The 14,125-nt window shown below is 48.5% G+C and overlaps 1 protein-coding gene and 1 long non-coding RNA gene across 2 annotated transcripts in view; one reads left to right on the top strand and one right to left on the bottom strand.

The window, feature by feature from the left end:
• Cnnm4 (cyclin and CBS domain divalent metal cation transport mediator 4) overlaps window positions 1-9,547 on the top strand; it is a 43,477-nt gene extending 33,930 nt beyond the window's left edge. Inside the window, exons 5-7 of the mRNA XM_052745156.1 lie at window positions 235-331; window positions 6,511-6,692; window positions 7,303-9,547. Of these exons, the coding sequence (XP_052601116.1) occupies window positions 235-331; window positions 6,511-6,692; window positions 7,303-7,500 (477 nt within the window). The 3' untranslated portion in view covers window positions 7,501-9,547. The remainder of the gene's footprint in view (window positions 1-234; window positions 332-6,510; window positions 6,693-7,302) is intronic.
• Window positions 7,717-14,035, bottom strand: LOC128114843 (uncharacterized). The gene is made up of 2 exons (XR_008219915.1): window positions 13,677-14,035; window positions 7,717-13,492 (listed from the first exon to the last, which is right to left on the bottom strand). It is a non-coding gene; the product is annotated as an uncharacterized LOC128114843 (long non-coding RNA).
• Between the last annotated feature and the right edge of the window lie 90 nt (window positions 14,036-14,125).

Here is a 14,125-nt window from a genome sequence, read left to right as displayed (position 1 = left end):
CCCTTCCCATGAGCCACTAGAGAGTGTGCGGCCTCCCCCTGAACCTGTGTTCCAGGTTGCCCAGCGTCTCCCCCAGAGGCCACTCTTGTGCCCAGAGGTCGAGGCCCTGAGTGCTGCAGGCTCCGGGGCCAGCGTTTTGTAGAGATGCCTCGGTTTAACGCCTCTCTTATTGCCACACAGGCCTCAAACCAGCTCTCTAAGCCAGGTTGTAATCTTAACCCTGTGTTCTTTCAGGGGAAGGTGGAAGTAGAAGCAGGCAAGGAGAACATGAAGTTTGAGACGGGCGCCTTCTCATACTATGGGACCATGGCCCTATCCTCGCCAGCCTCGGGTGAGTTGTAGGCCAGGTCCTGGTGACCCACTGACACTTGGGATCCAGCGACACTGACCCTGACCTTTAGGCAGCCTTGATGGCTTGTACATAGCAGAAGGAGGCAGGTGAGGGCCAGAGCTGCCAGGCCTAGGGGAACAGAATGACTTTGCCCATTGGAAGGCTGAAGGCAAGAGAGGCAGAGAGGGTATCCTGAGGTAGTGAGGGGACCAGCCGCTATGGGAAGGAGTGTGCAGACAGGGATGGTCAGGGGGTCAGGCGGTTCCTGGGCTTTGGAAATGGAAATGATCAACGACCTTTGACCGCAGACAGCATGATGAGGTTAAAATGGGCCAGTAGGAGACCCCTGTACCATCATTGACTAGAACATCAGGGCAGGATAGGAGGCTCATGAAGTACTGGAGAATTGGGGTACACAGAGTACTGGTGTCAGGAGGTAGCGCAGAGCCTGCTCGCCTGGGAAAGTTGTAGATGACTTTAGCTCTCCAGGGCCTCAGTTACTGCCGTTTGGTCAGGTTTGGTTCTGATAATAGGGGCAGGCATTGGGAGCTGGGTCCCCTCAAGGATGACCTCTGGTCCTGGGTGGCTCAGGTGTCCCCTGTTTAAGAGGTCATGGGGAAGGGTGAAACCTCAGCACGCTAGCAACTCTCACCCTCCTGGACTTTACCCTGTGTGAACACTCTGACCTTGGCAGAGGTGTGCCAGCTTACTGTAGCAGGGGGAAGAATAAAAGCCATCTTTGGTGCCTAGAACAGGGTTTGCCAGAAGGGTATTAGCTGTAACTCTTAGAGAATCCTGGTGCCTCATTTGTCATATCCTTTGACAAGAAGCTCCCAATGCACAGGGCTGGGGCATCCAGGAATACCAACACAGCATAACCATTGCTTTCTCTGCCCATGGGTTAGGATGAGCCAGGGTACTGCAGGCTCCTGGGGCTAAGATCAAGGGCAAACAAGTTGGGCTACAGAGCAGGTGCCCCTTGCCCGAACATATCAGGACTAAGGAAGACTGAGCCGCCCCTGCTGAGAGCATCCTTGGTTTTTTGCTTAGGAGATTTTTGATATTTTGAAAAGGTCTTGCTTTGTGACTGGCCTGGAACTCTTCATCCTCCTGCCTTAGTCTCCTAAGATTCTAGGTGTGTACCCACCTAATGTTTGGGGAGCTCTTGTTCAGAAGGGCTTGAGGGTGGAAGGGACTCTTCCCAGTGCTGATGTAGAGAACTCTCTGGGTCTTGGGCACAGTCACTTGACCCTAGGTCATGACATTCCGTGTGGAGTTGGCTGGAAGGCAGGGGCGATGACTCTGGACACTTTCTCTGCATAGGGCTCTTTGGTCTGTCCTGAGCACCCTTCCCATCTAAGTATGTCCCTTAGGTGGGACTGTGGCCCACTCCCACCTTACCCTGCTTGAGGTAGCCTGGCCCATCAAATCTGCCTCTCCATCCTGTTCCTGTGGCTTGTGACCCTTCCCAGGTCACTGACTTCCTCCTCTGTTGCTCCAGCTCCTCCTGTGCAGGCTGGGTGTTCCCCTGGCAAGCTGAACTCCCTGCTCTCCTGGCTCTCAGGTAACATGGCATGCTAGAGAAGTGCACAGTGCCACCTGCTGCTAGATCTTTGTACTGCAGCTGCACTAATGACTCCCAGAGGAACCTGGGGACTTGCTCCTAGGCACACTTAGGGTCCAGCCTGACTCTTAATGGGTATTATCTCTGTGTGGCCCAGGGCTCAGTTTCTGGATGGGTCTGCCACAGTCTTGGAAGGGCCTTTCCAAGGGTCCTTAAGTCCTTGAGAAAGCATCACCCAACAGACACATAGGACGCTCAGATGATGGGTCTGAGAGTGGAGGATTGTTCCTGACCAAGCCAAGTGCGCACACTCAGCCTGTGGCTGCTGCTGGAGCCTGGAGGCAACGAAGCCCAGCCAGCCAGCACTCTGCTCCAACCCTCTCACAAGCCTCTGCGGGATGGCACGTCATCCCATCAGCTTTCTTAGTCCTTCTCATCCTTCTTCATAGCCTAATGAGCGAGACTACAGCATGGCAGGATGAGGCAAAGCCCCAGAGTAAGGCCATCCCTTTGCCTCTCTATCTACTGTTCTTAGCTAAACTCCACCCCTGTCTTGTTCTTCCCACTTGAAAAATGGAACTAACACTCTACCCACTTCAAAAGCTTGGGGTGGGAGCAATAAATGAGATAGTTGATGTAGAATATGCTTAGAGTCCAACTTTCATTATTTTGTTTTCTCTGTAACAACTAAAATGTGAGATTCCCACCAGCAAGTGCTTAGAAAAAAACCAAATGCCAGGTGCTGCATCTGGACTTGGCCTCTCCTAGGAATCATGGGAACAGTTAGCAACATTTAGTCCCCACATGTGTGTGAAGGACCCAGTCAGCCCTCAGATTCTGGCCAAGCTGATGAGCCCTGCACAGGTCAGAACCAACCCAGGCCCTGACAGCATGTCTAAAACTTGACAAGCCAGTCTGTTAGTTCTTGAGATAGATATATATTTTTTTGTTTGTTTGTTTGGTTTGGTTTGGTTTTTTCGAGACAGGGTTTCTCTGTGTAGTTTTGGTGCCTGTCCAGGCTGGCCTCGAACTCACAGAGATCCACCTGACTCAGCCTCCCAAGTGCTGAGATTAAAGGCATGTACCACCACTGCCTGACTTGTTTTATATTTTTATAATTAGTTGTTGTTGTTGTTGTTGTTGAGACAGGGTTTCTCTGTGTAGGTTTGGCTGTCCTGGAACTTGCTCTATAGACCAGGCTGGCCTCAAACTCACAGAGATCCTTCTGCCTCTGCCTCCCGAGTGCTGGGATTAAAGGGTCACCACACCCAGCTTGTAATTAGTTTAACCCCGCCCCATCCCTCTGTGTGTGTGTGTGTGTGTGTGTGTGTGTGTGTGTGTGTGTGTGTGTGTGTGTGTGTATGTATGTATGTATGTGTATGGAACCCAAAGCTTTCACACATACTAAACAAGTACTCTACCACTGAGCTAAATACCCAGCCCCTCAATTTTTACTTTTCTTGTGTGATTTTTTTCTCTAATGTTTCACAGTACATGCTATCCTGACTCCCTGTTTTAAAAATGGTGACTTAGTTGTCACACACTGCTTTAGCCCCTCCCTCCATTCTTAGTCTTAGTTCATGAATGGCCAGGAGTTTATACATCTGTAGCTTGAACCCTGATGTTTGTGTCCGAAATGAATGCTTTTCTATAAATCCCCTCGTCAGGGCAGGCAGGAAGACTCAGAAGGTAAAAGCTCTGGCCTCATAGCCTGGCAACCTGAGTCCAGTCCCCAGAATCTGTGGTGGTATGAGACAACCGACTCCTGAAAGTTGTCTTCTTAGCTCTGTGAGTGCACCATAGCGTTCACGTACCCACATGCCTGTTTATTCCTGCACGTGAACACACACAAGTTAAAAGAAAAAATTCAAATAAAGGGGCTGGAGAGATGACTCAATGGTTAAGAGCACCGCATCCTCCTCCAGAGGTCCTGAGTTCAATTCCCAGCTACCACATGGTGGCTCACAACCATTTGGGATCTAATGCCCTCTTCTGGCATGCTGGTGTATATTCAGACAGAGCACTCAGATAAAATACATAAGTAATTGTTTTTGTTTTTTTTTTTTTTTAAAGATTTATTTATTGTGTATACAATGTTCTGCCTGCATGTATCCCTGCAGGCCAGAAGAGGGCACCAGATCTCACTACAGATGGTTGTGAGCCACCATGTGGTTGCTGGGAATTGAACTCAGGACCTCTAGAAGAGCAGTCAGTGCTCTTAACCTCTGAGCCATCTCTCCAGCCCCATAAGTAATTGTTAAAAATTGTTTTAAAAAATAAAAGTAGAGGCTGGAGAAATGGCTGGGTGGTTACGAGTGCAAACTGCTTCTGTAGAGTACTGAGCTCCAGTTGCCTGCACCCACGTGGCACCTTACAATGCTTGTAGTTTTTCTTTTCCTTTTTTAAAAACACTGGATCTTACTCTGTAGGCTAGAATGGCTTTGAACTTGCTATGTAGCCCAAGCTGGTTATGCATGCCAGGTAGGACGGGGAACTTTAAATTCAGCTTTTGGGACTACTCAGTGACAGAGCTTTTGACTGGTGTGTTCCAGGCCCTGGTTTTGATCCCCAGTGCTACAGTAAACAAACAAAGTCAGCTTTAGTAAACATTAACTAAACATAACATAAGTAAACATAACATAAACAGTGTTAGTAAAAATTAACTAAAGAGCATCTTGTCATTCAAATAATTAAGATGAAATTTTTTTTTTTTTTTTTTTTTTTTTGGTTTTTCGAGACAGGGTTTCTCTGTGTAGCTTTGTGCCTGTCCTGGATCTCACTCGGTAGCCCAGGCTGGCCTCGAACTCACAGAGATCCGCCTGCCTCTGCCTCCCGAGTGCTGGGATTAAAGGCGTGCGCCACCACCGCCCGGCGAAATATTTTTTAAATTTTATTACAGTTTGTGTGTGTGTGTGTGTGTGTGTGTGTGTGTACAAGCACGTATGCTCATGTGCACATGGGAAGTCAGAGAACAGCTTGTGGGAGTCTGTTCTCCCCTTCCCCTCTGCAGGTCCAGGGGATTGAACTCAGGTCGTTAGTCATGGCGGCAAGTGCCTTTACCTGCTGAGCCACCTTGCTGGTCTTCCAGTGGCCCTGTTTTCTGGTGTTAGTAGTGGAGCCATCACCCAGTCACTGAGTCATCAGACTATGTGTCCTAGTTTTTTCTACGTGACGATCACAGCCGCATGTGGCACCCGCCTAGTCTTCTTAACTCGGTGACTAGGAACCTAATAGCTCCGTGCTCAGACCAAGCCCCCTCGCTCTTCAGAGTCAGCTTCTCTGTGCACCCCATTGTTCTTTAAGTGTTCTCATAACTAAGAGCCAAGGATGGCTGATAACTTAGTTTCTTCTCGCTTCCTCTGGACTCGAGTTACTACCCTTGCCTGGGGAGGGAGGTCTGTGCTGCCTTTGGAACCTCTGGCTTTCTGGGGCAAGGGCCCGTTCACCCCATTCCTCTGCCAGGGTTGGGGTTACACAGAGAGCACACCTTTGACCCTCTTAAGAGCATGACAGGTATTGTGTTGCCAGGGTAGAATTCATAGTGAGAACGCAAACTCTATGTCTTTCCTTTTTCTTGAGACAAGGTTTCACTGTGTAGCCGAGGCTAATCTAGAATTCATGATCTTTCTCACCTTGGCCTCCTGGGTGCTGAGATTACAGGCATGTGCCACTCAGCTCAGCCTGTGTGTTCTTCCTTTTAATAGATGTGCTTTGTCTTAAAATCCACAGTTTACAGCAGTTATGGTGCTGTGTGCCCATAATCCCAAGGCTTGGGAGGGAGGGAGGGAGACTGAATTGGAGGCCGACTTATGCTGTACAATGAGACCTTGCTTCAAAAAAGTTTTTAAAATATTTTACATTTTTTGTTTATTCCTGTCTGCATGAATATATATGCATATATGGGTGTGTGCGCCTCTATGTGGAGGCCAGCCAGAACTTATCAGATCCCTTGTCAATTGAGTTACTAGTGTTGACTGGAAACCAGGCTTGATGCAGGGGTGCTGGGATCCCAGTGCCAAAAATCCTCATCATTATGCAACAAGCACTCTTCACTGAGCCATCTCTCCAGACCCTCTCCCGATTTTTGTTTTGTTTTGTTTTTCGAGACAGGGTTTCTCTGTGTAGTTTTGGTGCCTGTCCTGGATCTCGCTCTGTAGACCAGGCTGGCCTTGAACTCACAGAGATCTGCCTTCTGCTGCCTCTCCAGTGCTGGGATTAAAGGTGTGCGCCACCGCCTGGCTCCAATTTTTTTTTAAGTGTAGGTCACTTGATGTAAGTTGGCGTTAGAATAAGATAGTGGTTTGTCTATGTCACATGTGGGAAATCATTGTGTTATATTGACTAATGAGGAGTTTTTGTAGCCATAAATGTCTTGGTTTTTATTTTCTGGTTGGTTTGCTTGGGTGGCATTCTTAACACCTACCATGTGACACTTTTAAGCACACTAACTCACTGACCTGTGTGTACTTCTGTTTGCCCCTGAGAACTGTGACCTCTTCCTGGTGGGGACATGGTTAGAGTCCCTAACATCCATGTCTGAGGTCAGACAAGGAGCTGGGGTGGGCGCCAGGGGAGGCAGGCTCTGTGATTATCTGATTATCTGCTGTCCCTACAGACCGGTCCCCAGCCCACCCAACTCCACTCAGCCGCTCGGCCTCCCTCAGTTACCCAGACCGCAACATAGACATGACGCCCTCCTCATCCCTGGCAGGCAGCAACCAGTTTGGCAGCTGCATTCTGGGCCAGTATGTGTCTGACTTCAGTGTCCGAGCGCTCACAGACCTGCAGTACATCAAGGTAAGTGCCTCCCACAGTTTTCCAGTTCTCTAGATAGCTCTGTTCTGGAGCCAGCATGGGCAGTCCAGACCTGAACACTTTTTTTTTTGTCTTTAAAAAAAAACTTAGATGTCACTTATTGTATTTCTCTTGTAGTCCTGGAGATATAGCCAGGCTGTCACCCATGCCAGGCCAACAGTGTACCACTGAGCAACATTCCTAGCACTTCTTGTTTTTTGTTTTCTTGAGACATGGTCTGATTGTAGTCCAGGCTGGCCTCAAGCTCTGAAAATGTCCTGCCTAGGACAATTGATGATGATGGTGGTGAGGTGTGTGTGTGTGTGTGTGTGTGTGTGTGTGTGTGTGTGTGTGTGTGTAGGTCAAAGGACAAAGAACAGAGTTAGTTCTCTCTGTCCACTTTTCCATGGGTTCTGGGGATTGAACTCAGGTCCCCAAGCCTGTGTGGCAGGTGCCCTTCCCTCCTGATCCTTCTCGCTGGCCCCTGGAACACTTTTCCTTCCAGCTCTTCTGGCCTTCCACCTGGCCACCTCTCTCCTGGCCCCGTCTGGCTGGATCCTCAGCCCTGCATGTCACACCCCTTCTCTCTCTCTCTCCTCCCCTCCCTCTGCAGATCACGAGGCAGCAGTACCAGAATGGGTTGCTGGCCTCCCGCATGGACAACAGCCCTCAGCTGGCCTTAGACAGCTGTACCACCTGCTCGGAGAACTTTACCGAGAAGTCGGAGCTGCCTGTGGTGGATGAGACCACGACGCTCCTCAATGAACGCAACTCTTTGCTGCACAGAGCCTCCCAGGACGGTGCCATCTGACAGGAGGGCCCGGGGACTCCTGCCTGCCCTGCGGGGGTCTCCCCAGTGGGCCCACATGACGTCAGGGAGCCTGTTAGGCTAGAAGGGGTGCAGGTAGATATCCTGCATGACCGAGCAACTAGACATCCCTCCCAGGGGATCGATCTGGCTGCAGATGGGGACCTCTTAACAGCTCTGACATGATGCCTGCCCAGCCCAGCTAGTGAGCAAAGGCTGTTTTTGTCTTTTTTTTTTTTTTTAAACACTGAGAGAATTTTTAAGCTAGGCTCATTGCTCCTCTTTTTAAATATCATTTTGGGAAGGGAAGACAGGGTTAAGGAACTTTATGTTAAAAAAAAAAAAAAAAGAATTTTTTTTTTTTTTCAAGAAACCCAAAGGGGAGGAGGGTTCCTCACCCCAGGAAGCAACAGCCATAACCTGTTCCTGGCCAAGACCTTTCAGCCTGTGTCTGTCGCTCTAGGAACCATTCTTCTGCAGCAGTGGGGGCCTGGAGCCCACAGGAGGGGGCTCCTGGGAGGAGAACAGTTCTACCTAGGAAGCAGGGATCCAAAGGATACTGACATCCACTGCTAGGACACACGCACTGAGGTCACTGAGGCTGAGAGGTGCTGGGGAACTGTTCAGGGACACGATGACCCACCCCGGCAACAGAGAGGACTACATCTGCTCCAGGATCCAGTGATCTCCTAGAACTCCGTCCACAGGCTCTGCTGCTGAGTCAGGACTCAGCTGAGAACCACCCCCCCCTGGCTCTCATCGATCCCTTTGGACAATTCCCTCCTGTTAGGGTCTGGCTCCAAGAGTTAGGCGTGGTCTTTGGCTCTACCGTTGCTTATCTGCTTCTTGGCCATGCGCTCTGTTTTACCAAAGGTCCCCCCTCAGAGGGGACAGCACCTACTTTAGAGGTGACTTGTCGGATACCCCTTCTGGTTCCAGGGCTGAATGTGACCGTAGGTATCTGTGTTAACAGTTACTACTCTACCACCCACAGCTGCAAGAAGAGTCAGGGTTCAGAAGTTCACCCAGGAAGACTTCTTCCCCAGCTCCCCATTCTTATCTCTATACTCATCCCTCTAGGGACTGGGGACAGGACATGTTGGAAGCCACCCAAGCTGGGTCATCACACCCTTGCCTGTGTAACTGGCTGAGGGTCACCTGACCTCTTTTGCCCACTTAAGGACCCCCAGGAAAGGAGGGTTTCATCTAATGTATTCACTCCTTTCCTCAGCCAGTGGAGTCCTGTCACCCCAAGTACTCTGCTGTCTATGTACCCAGAGAATCCCACCTCCTAGGGGTGTCTTGTACCCCTGGCCAGGCTGAGGTCTCCTCCACTCACAGAACTTACTCCTAGAAGCCCAGAGAAGAAGGTGGTTTTCAACTATAAGGGAAAAAGACACCAGACCTCCAAGCCCTTAAGAAACCCTTAGTTTTCTGTCGGTGCAGCATGCTCCCAAGTCCCTAGAGGAGCTGCCAGCTGTGTTCCTGAGAGACCTAAGTGCCAGGTAGAGCAAAACCACGTGGTTGGTGTGAAGCAAAAGTAGCAGGTGCATACACTTCCACAGCTACCTCTCTGCAGACACAGTCACCACCAACAGACAGGCCCCTCCCCTCCCAGCCCGCCCTCCCCCTCCCACATTTAGAATCACTTCTTGCAGAGGGTCATAATTATTTCCAAATATTACTGGTCTGATGACTTCCTCCTCCCAGCGCAATTTTTCACTTCCTCATCCAACCTCTGGTTCCTGGGCTGAGCCATACCCTGGAACTGGCCTCGTCCGTATGTCTTCCCAGGTAAGGAAGACTTTGCAGGTGGCATCCAAGTGGGTAGGCAAGTCACAGTCGCCGTAGCAAATGACTCCTATTTATTTTGCATTAAGATTTTAATTTGTATATTTTTGTGATTTATTTTGGCATTGTTACGAGTTTGACTCTCGGGGAGTTTTGTTGTTATGACTCTTGTGTCTTTTGTCACAAAACAATGATAATATTTGCTAAACAATATATGGAATTTATTTTTGATTGGTAATAAAAAATGAAATGCATATAAGTCTTGGTGAGCATATAACTCGGGTGTTTTGCTTCCGGACATATTTACTGTATACTGTAGAGACAGAAATGACTGGCTATCACTTGTGACAGGACAAGGGCGGTTGAATGTTCTGGAACTGTTTGGAAGTGGAATGCAAGCAGAACTGTTAACTTACAAAATGGTATAGTCACGGAAGTGGTCACAGGAGTCGTGGAGTGGTAGCTGTTCACAGAAGCAGGGCAAATAAATCAGATGTCATAGGATTCAATTTGTGAGTGCTGGGATGGGGCAGCTGGGATGAGCAAATGGCGCTTCTTCCCTCTCTGGGGGATGAGGGCTGTTTGGGATCGTGTTGTTTCACAACACGCAGAGGCTGCTTTTTGTGTATACTGATGAGCTGGTGTGCTTTCTGGGATGGGGTGTCCATCTCCTGAGACAGCTGACTGAGGTTTTCCTCGCTGTATCACTCAGAATCGCAGCTGTGGAACCCTTTTGTGGCATGCACACATCCTGAAAACTAGCATGTGCAATCCTGTGCTCCAAGGCCAGAGAATCAAACAAGCAAAGATCCACATTAAACTGGAGGTTGTTTTGCTTGTGCTTGGAGTGTCAGATTGGGGGTGATCCCCTTGCCTCCACCTCCTGAATGTTAGGAATGCGGGAGTGCACCACCATGCCTATGTTTTTTTTTTTTTGGGGGGGGGGGTTGTTGGATTTTGTTTTTGTTTTGTTTTTAGACAAGGTTTCTCAAATTATGTACCTCTAGCTATTTTAGAACTTGCTATGTAAACCAGGCTGGCCTCGAACTCACAGAGATTTATCTACATTTGCCTCCTGAGAGCTGGGATTAAAGGCATGTGCCACCATGCCTAGCTCTGGTTTTGAGACAAGACCTTGCTCTATAAAAGGTGGCTAGTCTCCATTTGCCTCCCTTTCTTCCATTACCCTGGTGGAGCTGGACATGCTGGCAGGTGGAATCCCAGCACACAGGAGGCTGAGGCAGTAAGATCATGAATTTGAGGTTAGCCTAGGCTGTATAGGAAGACTCTGTCAACGAGGGGAGGGGAGGGAGGAAGGCACTTCGGTAGTCAACAAAGAGAATATCCCAGATGGAAGGGTAACACAGATATGTGTATACAGGGGTGGGAAGAAATGCCATCCATCTGTCCATCCCAAAGATATGTTTGGTGCTGAGCTCCTGCTACACATGAGCTGCTACCAGCCCCTCAGTGAGTTTTGCGAGGAAGAGCCCCAGAAGGGATCATCACTCAAGGCCTTTGCCCTTTTGTCACTGACACCTAGGACATTTCTTCCCAGTCGATAAGGCTTGCCCCTCATTTCATTTAAACCTCTGCTCAAAGGTCACCTCCGTAGAGAAGCCTTCCTTGATTACCTTCATGTCAGAGATAGCATCTCCTTAAAGTTTCCTTATTGTCTCTGTATAACACTTTCTGCTAGATCTTCTGTTTTCCAGCACGATTCTGAGCACCACGAGGGTGAAGCTTTTGTCCCTGGCAGAGTCCCAGCCTTTAGAAAGGTGCCTGTCCTGCATGCACTCAGGGTAGGAAATGCTTGTCAAAGGAGCAAATGAAAATCTTGGCTGGATCCTTGACCCAGTCTAATCAATGTATCAGGGAAGATCATACTGAGTGAGGGATGTTTGAGCTAAGAAATGCAGAAGCCAGCCAGGGAGGTCAGACTGCATAGCTGTGAGGGTTTGGCTTTGTTACATTCTTCTGTTTTAAAATTGTATGTTTGTGTGTGTGTGTGTGTACACATGCACCATACAGCACATGTGTAGAGGTCAAAGGACAACTTTGTGGAGTTGATTCTCTCTTCCCTTTACATGGGTTTCAGGGATTGAACTCGGGTGGGCAGTAGGTGCCTTTATCCACTGAGCCATCTCACCAGGCCATGTTTTGTTTAATACAGGGTCTCTTTGTAGCCCAGGCTGGCCATGAAATTTCATTTACCCTGCCTCTGCTTCCTGAGTGCTGGGATTATAGTAGTTATGAGTTTTAAATAATAATGAATACATGTTTTGCCAGGCAGTGGTGGTGCACACCTTTAGTCCCAGCACTTGGGAGGCAGAGGCAGGCTGATCTCTGAGTTTGAGGGCAGCCTGGGCTACAGAGCCAAGACAGCCAGAGCTACACAGAGAACAAACAAACAAACAAATAAATGTTTTGATAAAAAGTAGAAATGGTCTGTCCTAAATGACCACTAAAGAAAATGTCCCAGGGAGCACCAGTAAGAAACCTAAATGAAAGTCAAGTGTCTCCATGGAAGTCGTGATGGACCAGAGATGGGGCAAAGAAGGACAGAGAGAAAGAGTCCTCCACACTGAACCACCACACGAGCAGCCTGGATTCTTCATATGCTTGGATGCTGACAGTTTAAAGGACCATCTGTTGTTTTCCAAATCTTACTCAATCTTCTTTTACTCAAGGTTTTTAGCCTCAAAAAAAAGTAGAGAAGGGAGAAAAAAAGTCACTTGAGTTCCTTCCTCTCCTGTAGGTTGTTCTTGCTAGCTGATGGCTTCAGACATGTGACTCATTTCATGCACACCATCTGTTCTCTCTTGGTGTCAGCATTTTATCTTGACTCGGAGACACAGTGAAAACTTAAAGGTTGAATCCACTCTAAAGCTCTGGGACTTTTTTCCTTAAAGGCAGCAAGACAGCTCCAATGCAAAAGAGCAGCCATGTCTTAATTGCTTCTACTGGTAGCTTGTTCTGTCATCCGAAAGAGGCAAACTTCTTGTAGCATACAGTACTGCTCAGATAATAAAAACAGGGAAGCAGAGATGTGATTCGCCAGCCACTATTCTGAGTTTATAATGTAAAAGAATTACTGCCAACTTTGTAAAGACTTGGGGAAAACTTTTAGTTTTTTTTTTGTGTGTGTGTGTGTGTGTGTGTGTGTGTGTGTGTGTGTGTGTAACCACCTTAGGGTCCTCTGCAAGAGCAGCATGTACTCTTAACCACAGAGCCATCTCTCCAGTCCCTTGTTCTGATTTTGAGACAGGATCTCACTATATAGCCCTAGCTGGCCTCTGCTAGGATTACAGATGTGCTGCCATATCTGGATCAGATTTTTTCACAAAACATTTTCCCTCTTATCTTTCCTCATGGGCCTCTTTTTGCACCTTATCTTCTACACAACTTTTGACCATATTGCACATACTTTTTTAGGTTGGTATTTTCAGGGCAGTGAGTTACGTCTACAGAATCCTTTTTTTTAAATCATTTAATGGGCTGGAGAGATGGCTCAGCAGTTAAGAGTACTTACTGCTCTACAGAAGAACTGGTTCCCAGAACCCACGTGGTGGCTCACAAATGCCAGGAACTCCAGTTCCAGGATATGCAGTGCCCTCTTCTGGTATCCTTGGGCACCTACACACAGTGCATATACACACACTTGAGTCCACACATACACATAAAACAAAACTAATCTTTCAAAATATTATTTAAATTGACATGTATAACAAGTGTACTTGTACTAGGACTCGGGGGGAGGGGAGTATAGAGAAAAATATAAAGTATGTGGATACTGTAGAGAAGTTAATCACAAAGACCAAATGCAAAGGGTGAAGAACACGCCAACAAATTGATGTATTGTCTTCTAAAATGAGGACATAAGGATCCTCTACCCGAGGAATCAGGATAAACTGTGTTGTGAAGCTAGCAAATACGAAAATTCCTGACAGCTGCTACCTCCTTGCATTGCTGGACGACCTGGAGTCAGGTCGCACATCAGAACCCAAAGGCTCACACAGTCTGTGAGCATTGCTTTCCCTTGTGAGATTGATTACATGAAGCAGCTGTGAGGATTCAAGGAAACTGATGTTTAAGGGTTTGAGTATTTACTATGGGTCTCCCTGTCAGGGCAACTCCTCAAAAGCAAGTGTGTGTCTTGATGTCTACAGAGTCTGACGCAAAGCAGGCACACCCTTCAAGAAACCTTAGTGTTTTTTTTGTTTTTTTGTTTTTTTTGGTTTTTTGAGACAGGGTTTCTCTGTGTAGCTTTGCGCCTTTCCTGGAACTCACTTGGTAGTCCAGGCTGGCCTCGAACTCACAGAGATCCGCCTGGCTCTGCCTCCCGAGTGCTGGGATTAAAGGCGTGCGCCACCACCGCCCGGCGAAACCTTAGTTTTAAAACAAATCAATGGGGCTGAAGGGCTGGCTCAGAGGTGAAGAATGCGTGCCGAGGACAGTTCAATTCCCAACACACCACCTCACACCAGCTAGTAACTCCAGCTCCAGGGGGAATCCGACGGCCTCTTCTGGCCTCCTAGAGCACTGCACTCGCATGCAAAAACCCACACACACACACATAACTAGAAAATAAATCTTATAAACAAAGAACCTCTGGCTTCCGTGCACCCAGTCCCTGGTTCGTATTCAGCTCTAAGCCTTGCAGGCTAGGTGGTTAACAATCTTCCTTTCCTCCTACACACGCGCGGAGACCCTTAGGTCGTCCCAGACCGCCGCTCGGAATCCTCCCTTGCCGGCCGAGCCCCACGCCCCCCGGCCCCCGGCCCGCCCAGCGCCGCTTGTTTACTCCCCGGCGCAGCCTAGTTCTCCCCGGAGCCCG

This window comes from Peromyscus californicus, unplaced genomic scaffold (assembly GCF_007827085.1).
Source record: "Peromyscus californicus insignis strain IS unplaced genomic scaffold, ASM782708v3 Scaffold_19__1_contigs__length_69161282, whole genome shotgun sequence".
Lineage (NCBI taxonomy): Eukaryota > Metazoa > Chordata > Mammalia > Rodentia > Cricetidae > Peromyscus > Peromyscus californicus.
The sequence above is the reverse complement of the archived record's forward strand: the minus strand, read 5'-3'. Positions and strand labels throughout refer to the sequence as shown.